This window comes from Salvelinus alpinus, chromosome 6, assembly GCF_045679555.1.
Source record: "Salvelinus alpinus chromosome 6, SLU_Salpinus.1, whole genome shotgun sequence".
Classification (NCBI taxonomy): domain Eukaryota; kingdom Metazoa; phylum Chordata; class Actinopteri; order Salmoniformes; family Salmonidae; genus Salvelinus; species Salvelinus alpinus.
This window is the reverse complement of record NC_092091.1, coordinates 41,174,195-41,190,461: the sequence shown is the minus strand read 5'-3', so window position 1 is coordinate 41,190,461 and position 16,267 is coordinate 41,174,195. Positions and strand designations below refer to the sequence as shown.

The 16,267-nt window shown below is 43.3% G+C and overlaps 1 protein-coding gene across 4 annotated transcripts in view; it reads left to right on the top strand.

The window, feature by feature from the left end:
• Positions 1–16,267, top strand: part of LOC139578704 (rho GTPase-activating protein SYDE2-like) — a 90,064-nt gene that overhangs the window by 68,356 nt on the left and 5,441 nt on the right. For all 4 annotated transcript variants that reach the window (XM_071406654.1, XM_071406655.1, XM_071406653.1 and 1 more), the window contains 2 exons: positions 4,844–5,025; positions 5,417–5,648. In XM_071406654.1, coding sequence (XP_071262755.1) covers positions 4,844–5,025; positions 5,417–5,648 — 414 coding nt within the window. The remainder of the gene's footprint in view (positions 1–4,843; positions 5,026–5,416; positions 5,649–16,267) is intronic.

The window sequence follows — 16,267 nt, the reverse complement described above, 5'->3', positions numbered from 1 at the left end:
TTAAGTGGACAAAGGGAATGGACATGATAAAAAGTGAACATTGATTCATGTTCTCATTGCTCCTCTAAATCTGTTAGGGAACATTGTCACTATGCAACTACTAGACGGTGAGTTGTAATGTAGAATGTTAGAAATAAAATATTGGTAAAAATGTACATTAAACTCTTCCTTTCTTCCCTCAGCCCTATGTTCCGTCAGTACCCACTGAACCAATTTTAATTCAAATTGGCACAAATGCTTATTGTTATAAGATAGAACATTGTTGATTCAGTATTCAGACCCCTTGATAATTTCCACATTTTGTTACGTTACAGCCATATTCTAGAATTGATTAAATTGTTTTTTTTACCAATGTCACAATAAAAAATAAATGTGTTTGCATGATTAATCTAATCAAATTTGTTTATAAAGCCCTTCTTACATCAGCTGATATCTCAAAGTTCTGTACAGAAACCCAGCCTAAAACCCCAAACAGCAAGCAATGCAGGTGTAGAAGCGCGGTGGCTAAGAAAAACTCCTTAGAAAGGCCAGAACCTAAGAAGAAACCAATAGAGGAACCAGGCTATGAGGGGTGCCCAGTCCTCTTCTGGCTGTGCCGAGTGGAGATTATAACAGAACATGGCCAAGATGTTCAAATGTTCATAGATGACCAGCAGGGTAAAATAATAATATTCACAGTGGTTGTCGAGGGTGCAACAGGTCAGCACCTCAGGAGTAAATGTCAGTTGGCTTTTCATAGCCGATCATTCAGAGTATCTCTACCGCTCCTGCTGTCTCTAGAGAGTTGAAAACAGCAGGTCTGGGACAGGTAGCACGTCCGGTGAACAGGTCAGGTTTCCATAGCCGCAGGCAGAACAGTTGAAACTGGAGCAGCAGCACGGCCAGTTGGACTGGGGACAGCAAGGAGTCATCAGGCCAGGTAGTCCTGAGGCATGGTCCTAGGGCTCAGGTCCTCCGAGAGAGAGAGAAAGAAAGAGAGAGAGAGAATTAGAGATAGCATACTTAAATTCACACAGGACACAGGATAAGACAGGAGAAATACTCCAGATATAACAGACTGACCCTAGCCGCCCGACACATAAACTACTGCAGAATAAAAACTGGAGGCTGAGACAGGGGGGTCGGGAGACACTGTGGCCCCATCCAACGATACCCCCGGGACAGGGCCAAACAGGCAGGATATAACCCCACCCACTTTGCCAAAGCACAGCCCCCACACCACTAGAGGGAAAGCTTCAACCACCAACTTACCATCCTGAGACAAGCCCGAGTATAGCCCACAAAGATCTTCGCCACGGCACAACCCAAGAGGGGGGCGCCAACCCAGACAGGAAGATTACATCAGTGACTCAACCCACTCAAGTGACTCACCCCTCCTAGGGACGGCATGGAAGAGCACCAGTAAGCCAGTGACTCAGCCTCTGTAATAGGGTTGGAGGCAGAGAATCCCAGTGGAGAGAGGGGAACCGGCAAGGCAGAGACAGCAAGGGCGGTTCGTTGCTCCAGTGCCTTTCCGTTCACCTTCACACTCCTGGGCCAGACTACACTCAATCATAGGACCTACTGAAGAGATGAGTCTTCAATGAAGACTCATGAAGAAGGTTGAGACCGAGTCTGCGTCTCTCACATGGGTAGGCAGACCATTTCATAAAAATTGTGCTTGATAGGTGAAAGCCCTGCCTCCAGCTGTTTGCTTAGAAATTCTAGGGACAATTAGGAGGCCTGCGTCTTGTGACCGTAGCGTACGTGTAGGTATGTACGGCAGGACCATATCGGAAAGATAGGTAGGACCAAGCCCATGTAATGTTTTGTAGGTTAGCAGTAAAACCTTGAAATCAGCCCTTGCCTTAACAGTGTAGAGAGGTTAGCACTGGAGTAATATGATCAAATTGTAGGGTTCTAGTCAAGATTCTGGCAGCCGTGTTTAGCACTAACTGAAGTTTATTTAGTGCTTTATCTGCGTTGCCGGAAAGAAGAGCATTGCAGTAGTCTAACCTAGAAGTGACAAAAGCATGGATACATTTTTCTGCATAATTTTTGGACAGAAAGTTTCAGATTTTTGCAATGTTATGTAGATGGAAAAAAGCTGTCCTTGAAACAGTCTTGATATATTCGTCAAAAGAGATCCAGAGTAACGCTGAGGTCCTTCAGTTATATTTGAGATGACTGTACAACCATCAAGATTAATTGTCAGATTCAACAGAAGATCTCTTTGTTTCTTGGGACCTAGAACAAGCATTTAAAAGTAGAACATTTGCAGCCATCCACTTCCTTATGTCTGAAACACAGGCTTCCAGCGAGAGCAATTTTGGGGCTTCACCATGTTTCATCGAAATGTACAGCTGTGTGTCATCTGCATAGCAGTGAAAGTTAACATTATGTTTCCGAATGACATCACCAAGAGGTAAAAAATATAGTGAAAACAATAGGTCCTAAAACGGAACCTTGAGGAACACCGAAATTTGTCAGAGGACAAACTGATATCTTTCCGACAGATAAGAAATAACCAGGCCAGAACTTATCCGTGTAGACCAATTTGGGTTTCCAATCTCTCAAAGAATGTGGTGATCGGTGGTATCAAAAGCAGCACTAAGGTCTAGGAGCACGAGGACAGATGCAGAGCCTTGGTCTGATGCCATTAAAAGATCATTTAATTTCCAGATAATGAATTTCCATGTGTCCTATCTGCTTGGATTTCAAAAAAGTTATCCCCAAATAAGCTAGCAGTGTTATTAAATGTCTTATTAAAACATTCAGTGAAAGTTTTTTATGGCGGTTTTGGAGCAGTGGCTTCTTCCTTGCTGAGCGTCGATGTCGATATAGGACTCGTTTTACTGTAGATGTAGATACTTTTGTACCTGTTTCCTCCAGCATCTTCACAAGGTCCTTTGCTGTTGTTCTGGGATTGATTTGCACTTTTTGCACCAAAATATGTTCATCTCTAGGAGACAGAAGGAGACCTTCCTGAGCAGTATGACGGCTGCGTGGTCCCATGGTGTTTATACTTGCGTACTATTGTTTGTACAGATGAACGTGGTACCTTCAGGCGTTTGGAAATTGCTCCCAAGGATGAACCAGACTTGTGGAGGTCTACAATTTTTTTTCTGATGTCTTGGCTGATGTCTTTAGATTTTCTCATGATGTCAAGCAAAGAGGCACTGAGTTTGAAGGTAGTCCTTGAAATACATCCACAGGTACACCTCCAATTGACTCAAATGATGTCAATTAGCCTATCAGAAGTTTCTAAAGCCATGTCATAATTTCTGGAATTTTCAAAACTGTTGAAAGGCACAGTTAACTTAGTGTATGTTTACTTCTGACCCACTGGAATTGTGATACAGTGAATTCTAAGTGAAATAATCTGTCTGTAAACAATTGTTGGAAAAATTACTTGTGTCATGCACAAAGTAGATGTCCTAACCGACTTGCCAAAACTATAGTTTGTTAACAAGATATTTGTGGAGTGGTTGAAACACGAGTTTTAATGACTCCAACCTAAGTGTATGTAAACTTCCAACTTCAACTGTAGAAATAATACTAAAGTAAAACACGTAATAATAAATTCACAATGAGTAGCGATAACTTGGATGTATACACGGGGTACCAGTACCGAGTTGATGTGCAGGGGTACGAAGTAATTGAGTTAGATATGTACATATAACTAGGAATAACGTGACCGATAATAAACAGTAGCAGCAGCATATGTGATGAGTTAAAAAAAAGTTAGCTCAAAAAGGGTCAATGCAGATTGTCCGGGTAGCTAATTGGTTAAATGTTTAACTATTTAGCAGTCTTCTGGCTAGGGAGTAGAAGAACGCACTCAGTTTGTTTTCAAAAAAAAATTTACAAAATATTTAGCAGTCTTATGTCTTGGGGGTAGAATAACATTCCCAGAACATTTGTTCTCAGAACGTAAACACAAAAAATGATACGTTCCCACAACTTCCAATGAACCAAAGGTGCTAGCTGGGTAGTTAGGCACTGAATAAAGAGAGAAAATAATCCAGTCCACCTCAAAGAATTGACACGCTGTCAATACCCTTTTTCTTCTTTCTTTATTTCTGTATTTGTCTGTTATTTTTTGTCCTCCCCCTTCATGAAAAGAAAAGGCAAGGGGCTTAGTGTATATAGACAGTGTGGGCTTCATGTTTCTTCGTCTCTTTTGTCTGAGCCTGGTGAAGGCTGAATGTGGCTGGAGTTACAGGTGTGAACGCCCACGCCATCACAGAACCGAGTCCCCCCACCCTCTTCGCCCCACCACCTTCTCCGACATTCTGAGGCTGCCATGTCATACCCGATTTCAATCAGAACAGAGCCCACCACAACAATGAGTCTTAAAAGCCTTGGCAGCCAGCAGAGTGTGTGCCAGGTCTGGCCTGCTGTATAAAAGAAGGGGAGAAGAAAATACTTAGCTTTTCTCAATAACGACTCTTCGTAAAGATAATATTATTCGGGATTTGTCAGGTATTTTAAGCTGTCTTGTGAAGTAGTACATAAGAGGTATTTCACTTCATTGAGCCGTGTAAAAAACGTATGAAGCCCAGCTGATAAGGTCCACAGAGCGCAAACAGACAGTGGTGTTGTTCATTGTGTCCTTTCTGGTGAAAATCTTTGCTGTCCTCTTAAGTAGCATCTGGCAGCTGTCATCATTGTTATCAGAGTTGTTATGATCAGAGATCATTTTTCTGTTAACCAAATGAAGGGTTTCTCATGCTCTCTCTCACTCTCTCTTCTTCCTTCCCCTACTTCTCCTCTCGCCGTCTCCTCCCTCTCTCTCTCCCACTCCTTTCACCCTTCTCTTCCCCTCTCTCCCTCTTCTTCTCTCTCCTCTCTCTCTCTCCAGGTGTTCTGAAGGACTACCTACGTGAGTTGCCCTACCCACTTATCACTAAGCACTTGTATGAGACTGTGTTGGACTCTATGGCTCAGAGACCTCTGCGTATCGGAGCAGGCGGATGTGAAAATGACCCGGCAGACACAGAACACACCGTCAGTCTCCTGGAGAACCTGCCAGAGGTGGAGAGGGTAAGGGACAGTTCCTCTTCAATCGATCAATGAAGTTTATTCATAAATCAACATTTGTCACAAAGTGCTTTTGCAGATGCCTTTTTGGGTTCACAGTGCTCTTGGTTCTCTACATTCACCAAGTTCCTTCAGTAGTGTTCATTAGTACTGTGCAGCGTTCACAGTACACAGTTTCAAACCCTCTTGATGTTAGGAAATAACAGTAGCTGAGGGAAATAGCAATAACATAAACAAAGACCCAATAAGCGACACATTTCGTTTGAATGCATTGTTGTGCAACTGACTAGGTATTCCCTTTCCCTTAGTGTGTTTGTGCTTCTAAAATGAGCCGTGTGTTTGGTCAGTGTTAATCCGCCCTTACCCAGTATGTCCTCTGTCTCTGTTACCCCAGTTGACCCTGCGGAGGCTGCTGGACCATCTGAAGCTGGTGGCGTCACACCATGAGGTCAACAAGATGACGTGTCAGAACCTGGCGGTATGCTTCGGCCCCGTACTGCTCAGCCAACGCCAGGAGGCCAGCTGTCATAGCAACCGGGTCTTCATCGACTCGGAGGAGCTGGCCAGCGCCCTACACTTCAAGAAACATATCGAAGTGCTACACTACCTGCTGCAGCTATGGCCAGGTAACCTCCACCATAGAGATACACTACAATACTAGAGTGGCCTTTGAAATTAACCTTCATAACTCTAGAATGAGGTGATAATGGCAGCCATCTTGGTCAGGGATGCATTCTAAACCAGTATACTTCATGGTGTAGTACCATGCAGTACCACTGGATCTAGAGGCCTTTTATATTTACTAAATGACTATCTTAATTACTGGCTCATTACTCCTGCAGTGAATGTATCAGCCTTTTAGATCAGGCCGTTGAGTAGTGTGTCTACAGTACATGGGCATTCTGAATTACTAAACCAACAACTTAATAAACAAGTAATAACAGACTTAAGCATTCACCCAAAATCAGACAAGCCATTTCTCAGAAGGACACTATGTTCCCCCGGATGCTTTCTAGTGCAAATTGTTCCCAGCACTGTACTGTGGTTATGTTCCAAACATGACTTTCAAAGGCTGGGTTGGCACTTTGGCTGACACACACGCACGCACACACACACACACACACACACACACACACACACAGCAGATAGCCATTCGCCACATCTGTTCGGTCATCGTAGATTAAATGCTCCACAAGAGTACTTCATCATGACGGGAGGGCCAAAGCCTTACTGTAAACCAAGCTCAGTGGGCAGGGACGCTTTTATATAAATCACCGTACAGAGAAAGTATGCGTCTAAAATGGCACCCTATTCCTTATATAGCGCACTACTTTTGTTCAGAGCCCTATGGGACCTGGTCAAAAGAAGTGCACTGTAAAAGTGAATAGGGTGCCATTTGGGATGCATCTGAAGACATCCTGGACCAACTGTGGCTCGATGGTTGGTAATGTGTCTCTGTTCTGCTCTCAGCAGCTGTCTTCTTTGTGTGCACGGTGATACGAGAGACAGATATAAACTGTTGAGTATAACTGGGATATAGGGATATGAAAGAAAGATGAGCTTAGGGTTGCTAGGGGGTTTGGTTGTCAAATCCTGTGCCGATCTATGTGCTGCCTCTAAGGAGGATGGGGAAGAGAAGACTATAAGACTATACAGTAACTGTCTGATCCCCTCAGATCTCTAACATTTTCTCTAACCAATTTAACTTCATAGTGTTGTGTATACAGCTGAAGTCAGAAGTTTACATACACCTTAGCCAAATACATTTTAACTCAGTTTTTCACATTTCCTAACATTTAATCCTAGTAAACATTCCCTGTCTTAGGTCAGTTAGGATCACCACTTTATTTTAAGAATGTGAAATGTCAGAATAATAGTAGAGAGAATTATTTATTTCAGCTTTAATATCTTTCATCACATTCCCAGTGGGTCAGAAGTCTACATACACTCAATTAGTATTTGGTAGCATTGCCTTTAAATTGTTTAACTTGGGTCAAACGTTTCAGGTAGCCTTCCACAAGCTTCCCACAATAAGTTGGGTGAATTTTGGCCCATTCCTCCTAACAGAGCTGGTGTAACTGAGTCAGGTTTGTAGGCCTCCTTGCTCGCACACGCTTTTTCCGTTTTTTCTCAGTTGTGCCCACAAATGTTCTATAGGATTGAAGTCAGGGCTTTGTGATGGACACTCCAATACCTTGATTTAGTTGTCCTTAAGGCACTTTTGCACAACTTTGGAAGTATGCTTGGGGTCATTGTCCATTTGGAAGACCCATTTGCGACCAAGCTTTAACTTCCTGACTGATGTCTTGATGTTGCTTCAATAAATGCACATAATTTTCCTCTTCATCATGCCATCTATTTTGTGAAGTGCACCAGTCCCTCCGGCAGCAAAGCACCCCCACAACATGATGCTGCCACCCCCGTGCTTCACGGTTGGGATGGTGTTCTTCGGCTTGCAAGCCTCCCCCTTTTCCCTCCAAACATAACGATGGTCATTATGGCCAAACAGTTCTATTTTTGTTTCATCAGACCAGAGGACTTTTCTCCAAAATGTACGATCTTCGTCCCCATGTGCAGTTGCAAACCGTAGTCTGGCTTTTTTATGGCGGTTTTGGAGCCGTGGCTTCTTCCTTGCTGAGCGACCTTTCAGGTTATGTCGATATAGGACTCGTTTTACTGTGGATATAGATATTTTTGTACCTGTTTCCTCCAGCATCTTCACAAGGTCCTTTGCTGTTGTTCTGGGATTGATTTGCACTTTTCGTACCAAAGTACATTCATTTCTAGGAGATAGAACACGTCTCCTTCCTGAGCGGCATGACAGTTGCGTGGTCCCATGGTGTTTTATACTGGTGTACTATTGTTTGTACAGATGAACTTGGTACCTTCAGGCATTTGGAAATTGCTCCCAAGGATGAACCAGACTTGTGGAGGTCTACACATTTTTTTTAGAGTTATTGGCTGATTTCTTTTGATTTTCCCATGATGTCAAGCAAAGAGGCACTGAGTTTGAAGGTAGGCCTTGAAATACATCCACAGGTACACCTCCAATTGACTCAAATTATGTCAATTAGCCTATCAGAAGCGTCTAAGCCATGACATCATTTTCTGGAATTTTCCAAGCTGTTTAAAGGCACAGTCAACTTAGTGTATGTAAACTTCTGACCTACTGGAATTGTGATACAGTGAAATAATCTGTCTGTAAATAATTGTTGGGAAAATTACTTGTGTCATGCACAAAGTAGATGTCCTAACCGACTTGCCAAAACTATAGTTTGTTAACAAGATATTTGTGGAGTGGTTGAAAAATGAGTTTAATTGACTCCAACCTAAGTCAAATCAAATCAAATCAAATCAAATTTTATTAGTCACATACACATGGTTAGCAGATGTTAATGCGAGTGTAGCGAAATGCTTGTGCTTCTAGTTCCGACAATGCAGTAATAACCAACAGTAATCTAACCTAACAATTCCACAACTACTACCTTACACACACACACAAGTGTAAAGGGATAAAGAATATGTACATAAAGATATATGAATGAGTGGTGGTACAGAACGGCATGGCAGGTGCAGTAGATGGTATAGAGTGCGGTATATACATATGAGATGAGTACTGTAGGGTATGTAAACATAAAGTGGCATAGTTTAAAGTGGCTAGTGGTACATGTATTACATAAAGATGGCAAGATGCAGTAGATGATATAGAGTACAGTATATACATATGAGATGGGTAATGTAGGGTATGTAAACATTGTATTAAGTGGCATTGTTTAAAGTGGCTAGTGGTACATTTTTACATAATTTCCATCAATTCCCATTTTTAAAGTGGCTGGAGTGAGTCAGTATGTTGGCAGCGGCCGCTAAATGTTAGTGGTGGCTGTTTAACAGTCTGATGGCCTTGAGATAGAAGCTGTTTTTCAGTCTCTCGGTCCCTGCTTTGATGCACCTGTACTGACCTCGCCTTCTGGATGATAGCGGGGTGAACAGGCAGTGGCTTGGGTGGTTGTTGTCCTTGATGATCTTTATGGCCTTCCTGTGACATCGGGTGGTGTAGGTGTCCTGGAGGGCAGGTAGTTTGCCCCTGGTGATGCGTTCTGCAGACCTCACTACCCTCTGGAGAGCCTTACGGTTGTGGGCGGAGCAGTTGCCGTACCAGGCGGTGATACAGCCCGACAGGATGCTCTCGATTGTGCATCTGTAGAAGTTTGTGAGTGCTTTTGGTGACAAGCCGAATTTCTTCAGCCTCCTGAGGTTGAAGAGGCGCTGCTGCGCCTTCTTCACAACGCTGTCTGTGTGGGTGGACCAATTCAGTTTGTCCGTGATGTGTACACCGAGGAACTTAAAACTTTCCACCTTCTCCACTACTGACCCGTCGATGTGGATAGGGGGGTGCTCCCTCTGCTGTTTCCTGAAGTCCACAATCATCTCCTTTGTTTTGTTGACGTTGAGTGTGAGGTTATTTTCCTGACACCACACTCCGAGGGCCCTCACCTCCTCCCTGTAGGCCGTCTCGTCGTTGTTGGTAATCAAGCCTACCACTGTAGTGTCATCCGCAAACTTGATGATTGAGTTGGAGGCGTGCATGGCCACGCAGTCGTGGGTGAACAGGGAGTACAGGAGAGGGCTCAGAACGCACCCTTGTGGGGCCCCAGTGTTGAGGATCAGCGGGGTGGAGATGTTGTTACCTACCCTCACCACCTGGGGGCGGCCCGTCAGGAAGTCCAGGACCCAGTTGCACAGGGCGGGGTCGAGACCCAGGGTCTCGAGCTTGATGACGAGTTTGGAGGGTACTATGGTGTTAAATGCTGAGCTGTAATCGATGAACAGCATTCTCACATGGGTATTCCTCTTGTCCAGATGGGTTAGGGCAGTGTGCAGTGTGGTTGCGATTGCGTCGTCTGTGGACCTATTGGGTCGGTAAGCAAATTGGAGTGGGTCTAGGGTGTCCGGTAGGGTGGAGGTGATATGGTCCTTGACTAGTCTCTCAAAGCACTTCATGATGACGGAAGTGAGTGCTACGGGGCGGTAGTCGTTTAGCTCAGTTACCTTAGCTTTCTTGGGAACAGGAACAATGGTGGCCCTCTTGAAGCATGTGGGAACAGCAGACTGGGATAAGGATTGATTGAATATGTCCGTAAACACACCAGCCAGCTGGTCTGCGCATGCTCTGAGGACGCGGCTGGGAATGCCGTCTGGGCCTGCAGCCTTGCGAGGGTTAACACGTTTAAATGTTTTACTCACCTCGGCTGCAGTGAAGGAGAGCCCGCAGGTTTTGGTAGGGGGCCGTGTCAGTGGCACTGTATTGTCCTCAAAGCGGGCAAAAAAGTTGTTTAGCCTGTCTGGGAGCAAGACATCCTGGTCCGCGACGGGGCTGGTTTTCTTTTTGTAATCCGTGATTGACTGTAGACCCTGCCACATACCTCTTGTGTCTGAGCTGTTGAATTGCGACTCGATTTTGTCTCTGTACTGAGACTTAGCCTGTTTGATTGCCTTGCGGAGAGAATAGCTACACTGTTTGTATTCGGTCATGCTTCCGGTCACCTTGCCCTGGTTAAAAGCAGTGGTTCGCGCTTTCAGTTTCACGCGAATGCTGCCGTCAATCCACGGTTTCTGGTTTGGGAATGTTTTTATCGTTGCTGTGGGTACGACATCGTCAATGCACTTCCTAATGAACTCGCTCACCGAATCAGCATATTCGTCAATATTGTTGTTGGACGCGATGCGGAACATATTCCAATCCGCGTGATCGAAGCAGTCTTGAAGCGTGGATTCAGATTGGTCGGACCAGCGTTGAACAGACCTGAGCGCGGGAGCTTGTTGTTTGAGTTTCTGTTTGTAGGCTGGAATCAACAAAATGGAGTCGTGGTCAGCTTTTCCGAAAGGGGGGCGGGGGAGGGCCTTATAAGCGTCGCGGAAATTAGTATAACAATGGTCTAGTGTTTTTCCAGCCCTGGTAGCACAATCGATATGCTGATAGAATTTAGGGAGTTTTGTTTTTAGATTAGCCTTGTTAAAATCCCCAGCTACGATGAATGCAGCCTCAGGGTGTGTGGTTTCCAGTTTACAAAGAGTCAGATAAAGTTCGTTCAGGGCCATCGATGTGTCTGCTTGGGGGGGAATATATACGGCTGTGATTATGATTGAAGAGAATTCCCTTGGTAGATAATGCGGTCGACATTTGATTGTGAGGAGTTCTAGATCAGGTGAACAGAATGACTTGAGTTCCTGTGTGTTGTTATGATGATCACACCACTTCTCGTTAATCATAAGGCATACCCCCCCGCCCCTCTTCTTACCGGAAAGATGTTTGTTTCTGTCGGCGCGATGCATGAAGAAACCAGCTGGCTGCACCGACTCCGTTAGCGTCCCTTGAGTTAGCCATGTTTCCGTGAAGCAGAGCACGTTGCAATCCCTGATGTCTCTCTGGAATGCTACCCGTGCTCGGATTTCATCAACCTTATTGTCAAGAGACTGGACATTGGCGAGTAGTATGCTAGGGAGTGGAGCGCGATGTGCCCGTCTCCGAAGCCTGACCACGAGACCGCCTCGTTTTCCCCTTTTTCGGCGTCGCACAGGGTCGCCGGCTGGGATCAGATCCATTGTATTGGGTGGAAGGCAAAACACTGGATCCGTTTCGGGAAAGTCATATTCCTGGTAGGAACGATGATGAGTTGACGTTAATCGTATATTCAGTAGTTCCTCCCGACTGTATGTAATGAAACCTAAGATTACCTGGGGTACCGATGTAAGAAATAACACGTAAAAAAACAAAATACTGCATATTTTCCAAGGAACGCGAAGCGAGGCGGCCATCTCTTTTCGGCGCCGGAAGTTCTGAGTGTATGTAAACTTCCGACTTCAACTGTATACAGTGCCTTCAGAAAGTATTTACACCCCTTGACTTTTTTGTCACTGGCTTACACACAATAACTGATCATGTTAAAGTGGAATTATGTTTTTCAAAAATTTTACCAATTAATAAAAATGAAAGCTGAAATGTCTTGATTCAATAAGTATTCACCCCCTTTGTTATGGCAAGCCTAAATAAGTTCAGGAGTAAAACATTTGCTTAACAAGTCACATAATTTTTTCACTTTGTCAATATGGGGTATTGTGTGTGGATGGGTGAGAAAAAAATATATTGAATCCATTTTGAAGTCAGGCTGTAACACAACAAAATAATAAGAATAAGAATAAGTCAAAGGGTATGAATTCTTTCAGTGCTCCATATACAAGTCTTACATGAGACAAATTCTGTACTTAGAAAACATCCTTATTTAAAGATTGCAAACATGTTAGTGCTAGTTAGATATTCAGTCCAAGGAAACCATCTCAGATAATTTTGTACCTGAGAGAACAGACTGTTGTTGAATATTGTACCCATTAATTTATTGTCAGCTGCAAAAATGTACCTCTACTATAGACCAGTTAAACTGGTACAACACTTCCACTCACGGGTTGCCAAAAATAACTATCTGAAAGCCACACCCCCAGTAATCCACGCCTCTAATATAATGTACCATAGAACAGTTACAACACTTCTACTCGCGGGTGGACAAAAATAATAAATTGGAAGCCTCGCCAACACTAAGCCATGCCGCCAATATAATTTCACAGTGTGCCTTGCCTTTTTCGAGCGAATTGTAGACTTACCCCACATGAATGTATTTGTTAGTGACAGAGACATGGTTCTTCAATTCATACATTTTTGAACCCGTGGCCTTCAAGTGAGTTCCTTGGCTAATATTATCATTATAATTCAACTCTTTATGGTGATACATTACATATCTCATAAGGCCTTATTTTGAGGCCTAGCATTAACCTAATACAGTGTCCTGAAACTCATGGTTTACAGGCCACGTCAGGCCTGTTAGTAGGGTTGCAAAATTCCAGTAACTTTCCCCAAATTCCCAGATTTAAACTTCCATCTGGGATTTCTGGAAGCTTGTAAATCACATTATGCTGGCTTGCAAAATGTAATTTCTGTTGGAACTGGAGTATAGAAATCCAACATTTGGAATTTTTATTCATCCGCAACCTTATGTTCCTAATCCTGGCAGTCATTATGAAAATGTGCGGATGCTATCTAAGCCATTTAAACTGGAACAACCATTTCAGTAATGGGTGCCAAAAATCTATCAAATGATTGGATCAGTTTAGGGAATTGTATGTTATGTATCTTTGTGTAGCATATGAATCAACCAATCACTCAATGTACATGCAAAAACACAGATATTAAAAACAATTTTAAAATTCTACCTGTAGTAGAGCACGCTGGGTAAAAAGTTTATTTGTTATCATAACTTTAAAAAATGTAGTATATGCGACTTCTCATTTAGTTTGGGTCAGTACCATATAAACATTTTAAGTAATCTGTCACGTTCCTGACCTGTTTTCTGTTGTTTTGTATGTGTGTGATGGTCAGGGCGTGAGTTTTGGGTGGGCAGTCTATGTTTGCTGTTTCTATGTTGGTTTTGGGTTGCCTGGTATGGCTCTTAATTAGAGGCAGGTGTTTTGCGTTTTCCTCTAATTGAGAGTCATATTAAGGTAGGTTGTTCTCACTGTTTGTTTGTGGGTGATTGTCTCCTGTGTCTTCCGTGTCTGTATGTTATTTCGTACCACACGGGACTGTTTCGGTTTGTATGTAGTCTGTTCCTGTTCGTGCGTTCTTCGTGTCTATGTAAGTTCTCATGTTTAGGTCAGTCTACGTCGTTTGTTATTTTGTATCATTTCAAGTGTAGTTCGTGTTCGTTTTTTCGTCTTGTCAATAAATTCATTATGTATTCACAACCCGCTGCACCTTGGTTCAATCCCTGCTCCTCCTCTTCGGATGAAGAGGAGGAGGACAGCCGTTACATAATCATTACTTTTCATTAACTTTGAGTTCAACTTACTAGAAGTATTTGAGTAAAAAATACTTGGGGGTCACAGTGTAGTTTCCATCCCTGGCTAGAGCTTAGAGGTGTGTCCTGAGTGAGTAACTCTAACCTTGACCAAACTGAAATGTAAGTCTTGGCTGGCCTGCAAACCTATGTTTACACACACACACACACACACACACATATATACCTCCTGTTCTTTATGCCCACTTCCTCAGCTCAGTGTGTAATGTGGCCAGTCTATAATTAAGGACATTCCAGTCCTAACCTTAGCCCATAGCTCTCCCAGCTTTACTCTAACATTTAAAAACCTTTATAGGATATTTTCAGCTTCTTCCCAAGGTCCACACCTTCCAATGCATTGTTGCATAGGCCTGGATTGTGTGTCTGGGAGTGTATGAGTGTGAGAATGCTTTGCTTGGCATCTGTACGTACTTTGTTTTGTGTTCGGGGAGGAGAGTGTTAATGTACTGTATGTGGCGATTTTAGCATGTAAATCTTGTGGGGCAAACAAATATATTTTTTAGATGCATGCCAAACCACTACACAACACAAAAATAAACTATACATGAATTGCACTATGACGGTGACAAACGGTGCCCACAAATTGTTAGGGCCTACATAAAGCTGTCGCAACAGCAGTCCCAACACCTTACCACTGCTACACCTGGCTATCAGCTGAGCCTTGTCTGGCAGCGAAACAGTTAATTCAGCCTCAGTTACTGCCTTTAAAAAATAAAAAAAAACATAGCTTATATGGCTGACTTGCTTAAACAAATGTGGTTTCTATTGACAATTGAGATGTACAAACTATGGCATAAGGGGACGACGAGCTGATAAGAGGCAATCCATCATTTCGTTTTAGACATAAATGAGCGAGCTAGGACAGACGTAGTCAATTTAACTATTTGTTCAGCACTTTTGAAATATAATTCATGTAACGGCATTCCTCCTCCTCTTCATCCGAAGAGGAGGAGCAGGGATTAAACCAAGGCGCAGCGTAGTGAAATGACATGATGCTTTATTAAATAAACAAAAGAGACAAAGACGAAAACGAACTATACTTGATTAAACTAACAAAACAAATAAACGATGCAGACAGACCTGAACGACGAACTTACATATAACGTGAAGAACGAAACGAACAGGAACAGACTACATAAAATGAACAAACCGCAAACAGTCCCGTATGGTGCAAACATATACACAGACACAGGAGACAACCACCCACAACGAACACAGTGAAACAACCTACCTAAATATGACTCTTAATTAGAGGAACGCCAAACACCTGCCTCTAATCAAGAGCCATACCAGGCAACCCTAAACCAACATAGAAACACACAACATAGAATGCCCACCCAAACTCACGTCCTGACCAACTAACACATACAACAAACTAACAGAAATAGGTCAGGAACGTGACAATTCAGAACATGGGTCGTTCTTACAGTATTCTCCCTGTACACAAAGTCAGAACCACATGATAAATAAAGGGGGCATATAAGCAGACAATGAAATCTCTTACAATATTCGATTACATTTCTCTTAAACAGGCGAGGCTACATGTGCACCACCAAGTCAGAACAGTAGTCGAAATTAAGAGGGGGAAAAGGGACCAAATTATTAGGGTGAGGCACATGGGCTACTAACAACTTACTACACAACATACTTTCTTAGCTACGGTATACATATCTCCCTGTCATACTATCCAGGTCTGTCCCGAAACGATTTGAGGTTCTACTTTTAAATATTGACCTTTCCAGAAACAATCCGTAAACACGGGCACCCTCATAGATATCATCCTAACCAACCTGCCCTCCAAATATACCTCTGCTATCTTCAACCAGGATCTCAGCGCTCACTGCCTCATTGCCTGCATCCATAATAGGTCTGCGGCCAAACGACCACCCCTCATCACTGTCAAACGCTCCCTAAAACACTTCAGCGAGCAGTCCTTTCTAATCGACCTGGCCCGGGTATCCTGGAAGGATATTGACCTCACTCCGTTAGTAGAGGATACCTGGTTATTCTTTAAAAGTGCCTTCCTTACCATCTTAAATAAGCATGCCATATTCAAAAAATGTAGAACCAGGAACAGATATAGCCCTTGGTTCACTCCAGACCTGACTGCCCTTGACCAGCACAAAAACATCCTGTGGCGTACTGCATTAGCATGGAATAGCCCCCGCGATATGCAACTATTCAGGGACGTTAGGAACCAATATACACAGGCAGTTAGGAAAGCAAAGACTAGCTTTTTCAAACAGAAATGTGCATCCTGTAGAGCACCTGTAGAGCACCTCCTCCCAGCTAAGGTCTTCAAAAGCCAAATTAACAAACAGATCACCGACCATTTCGAA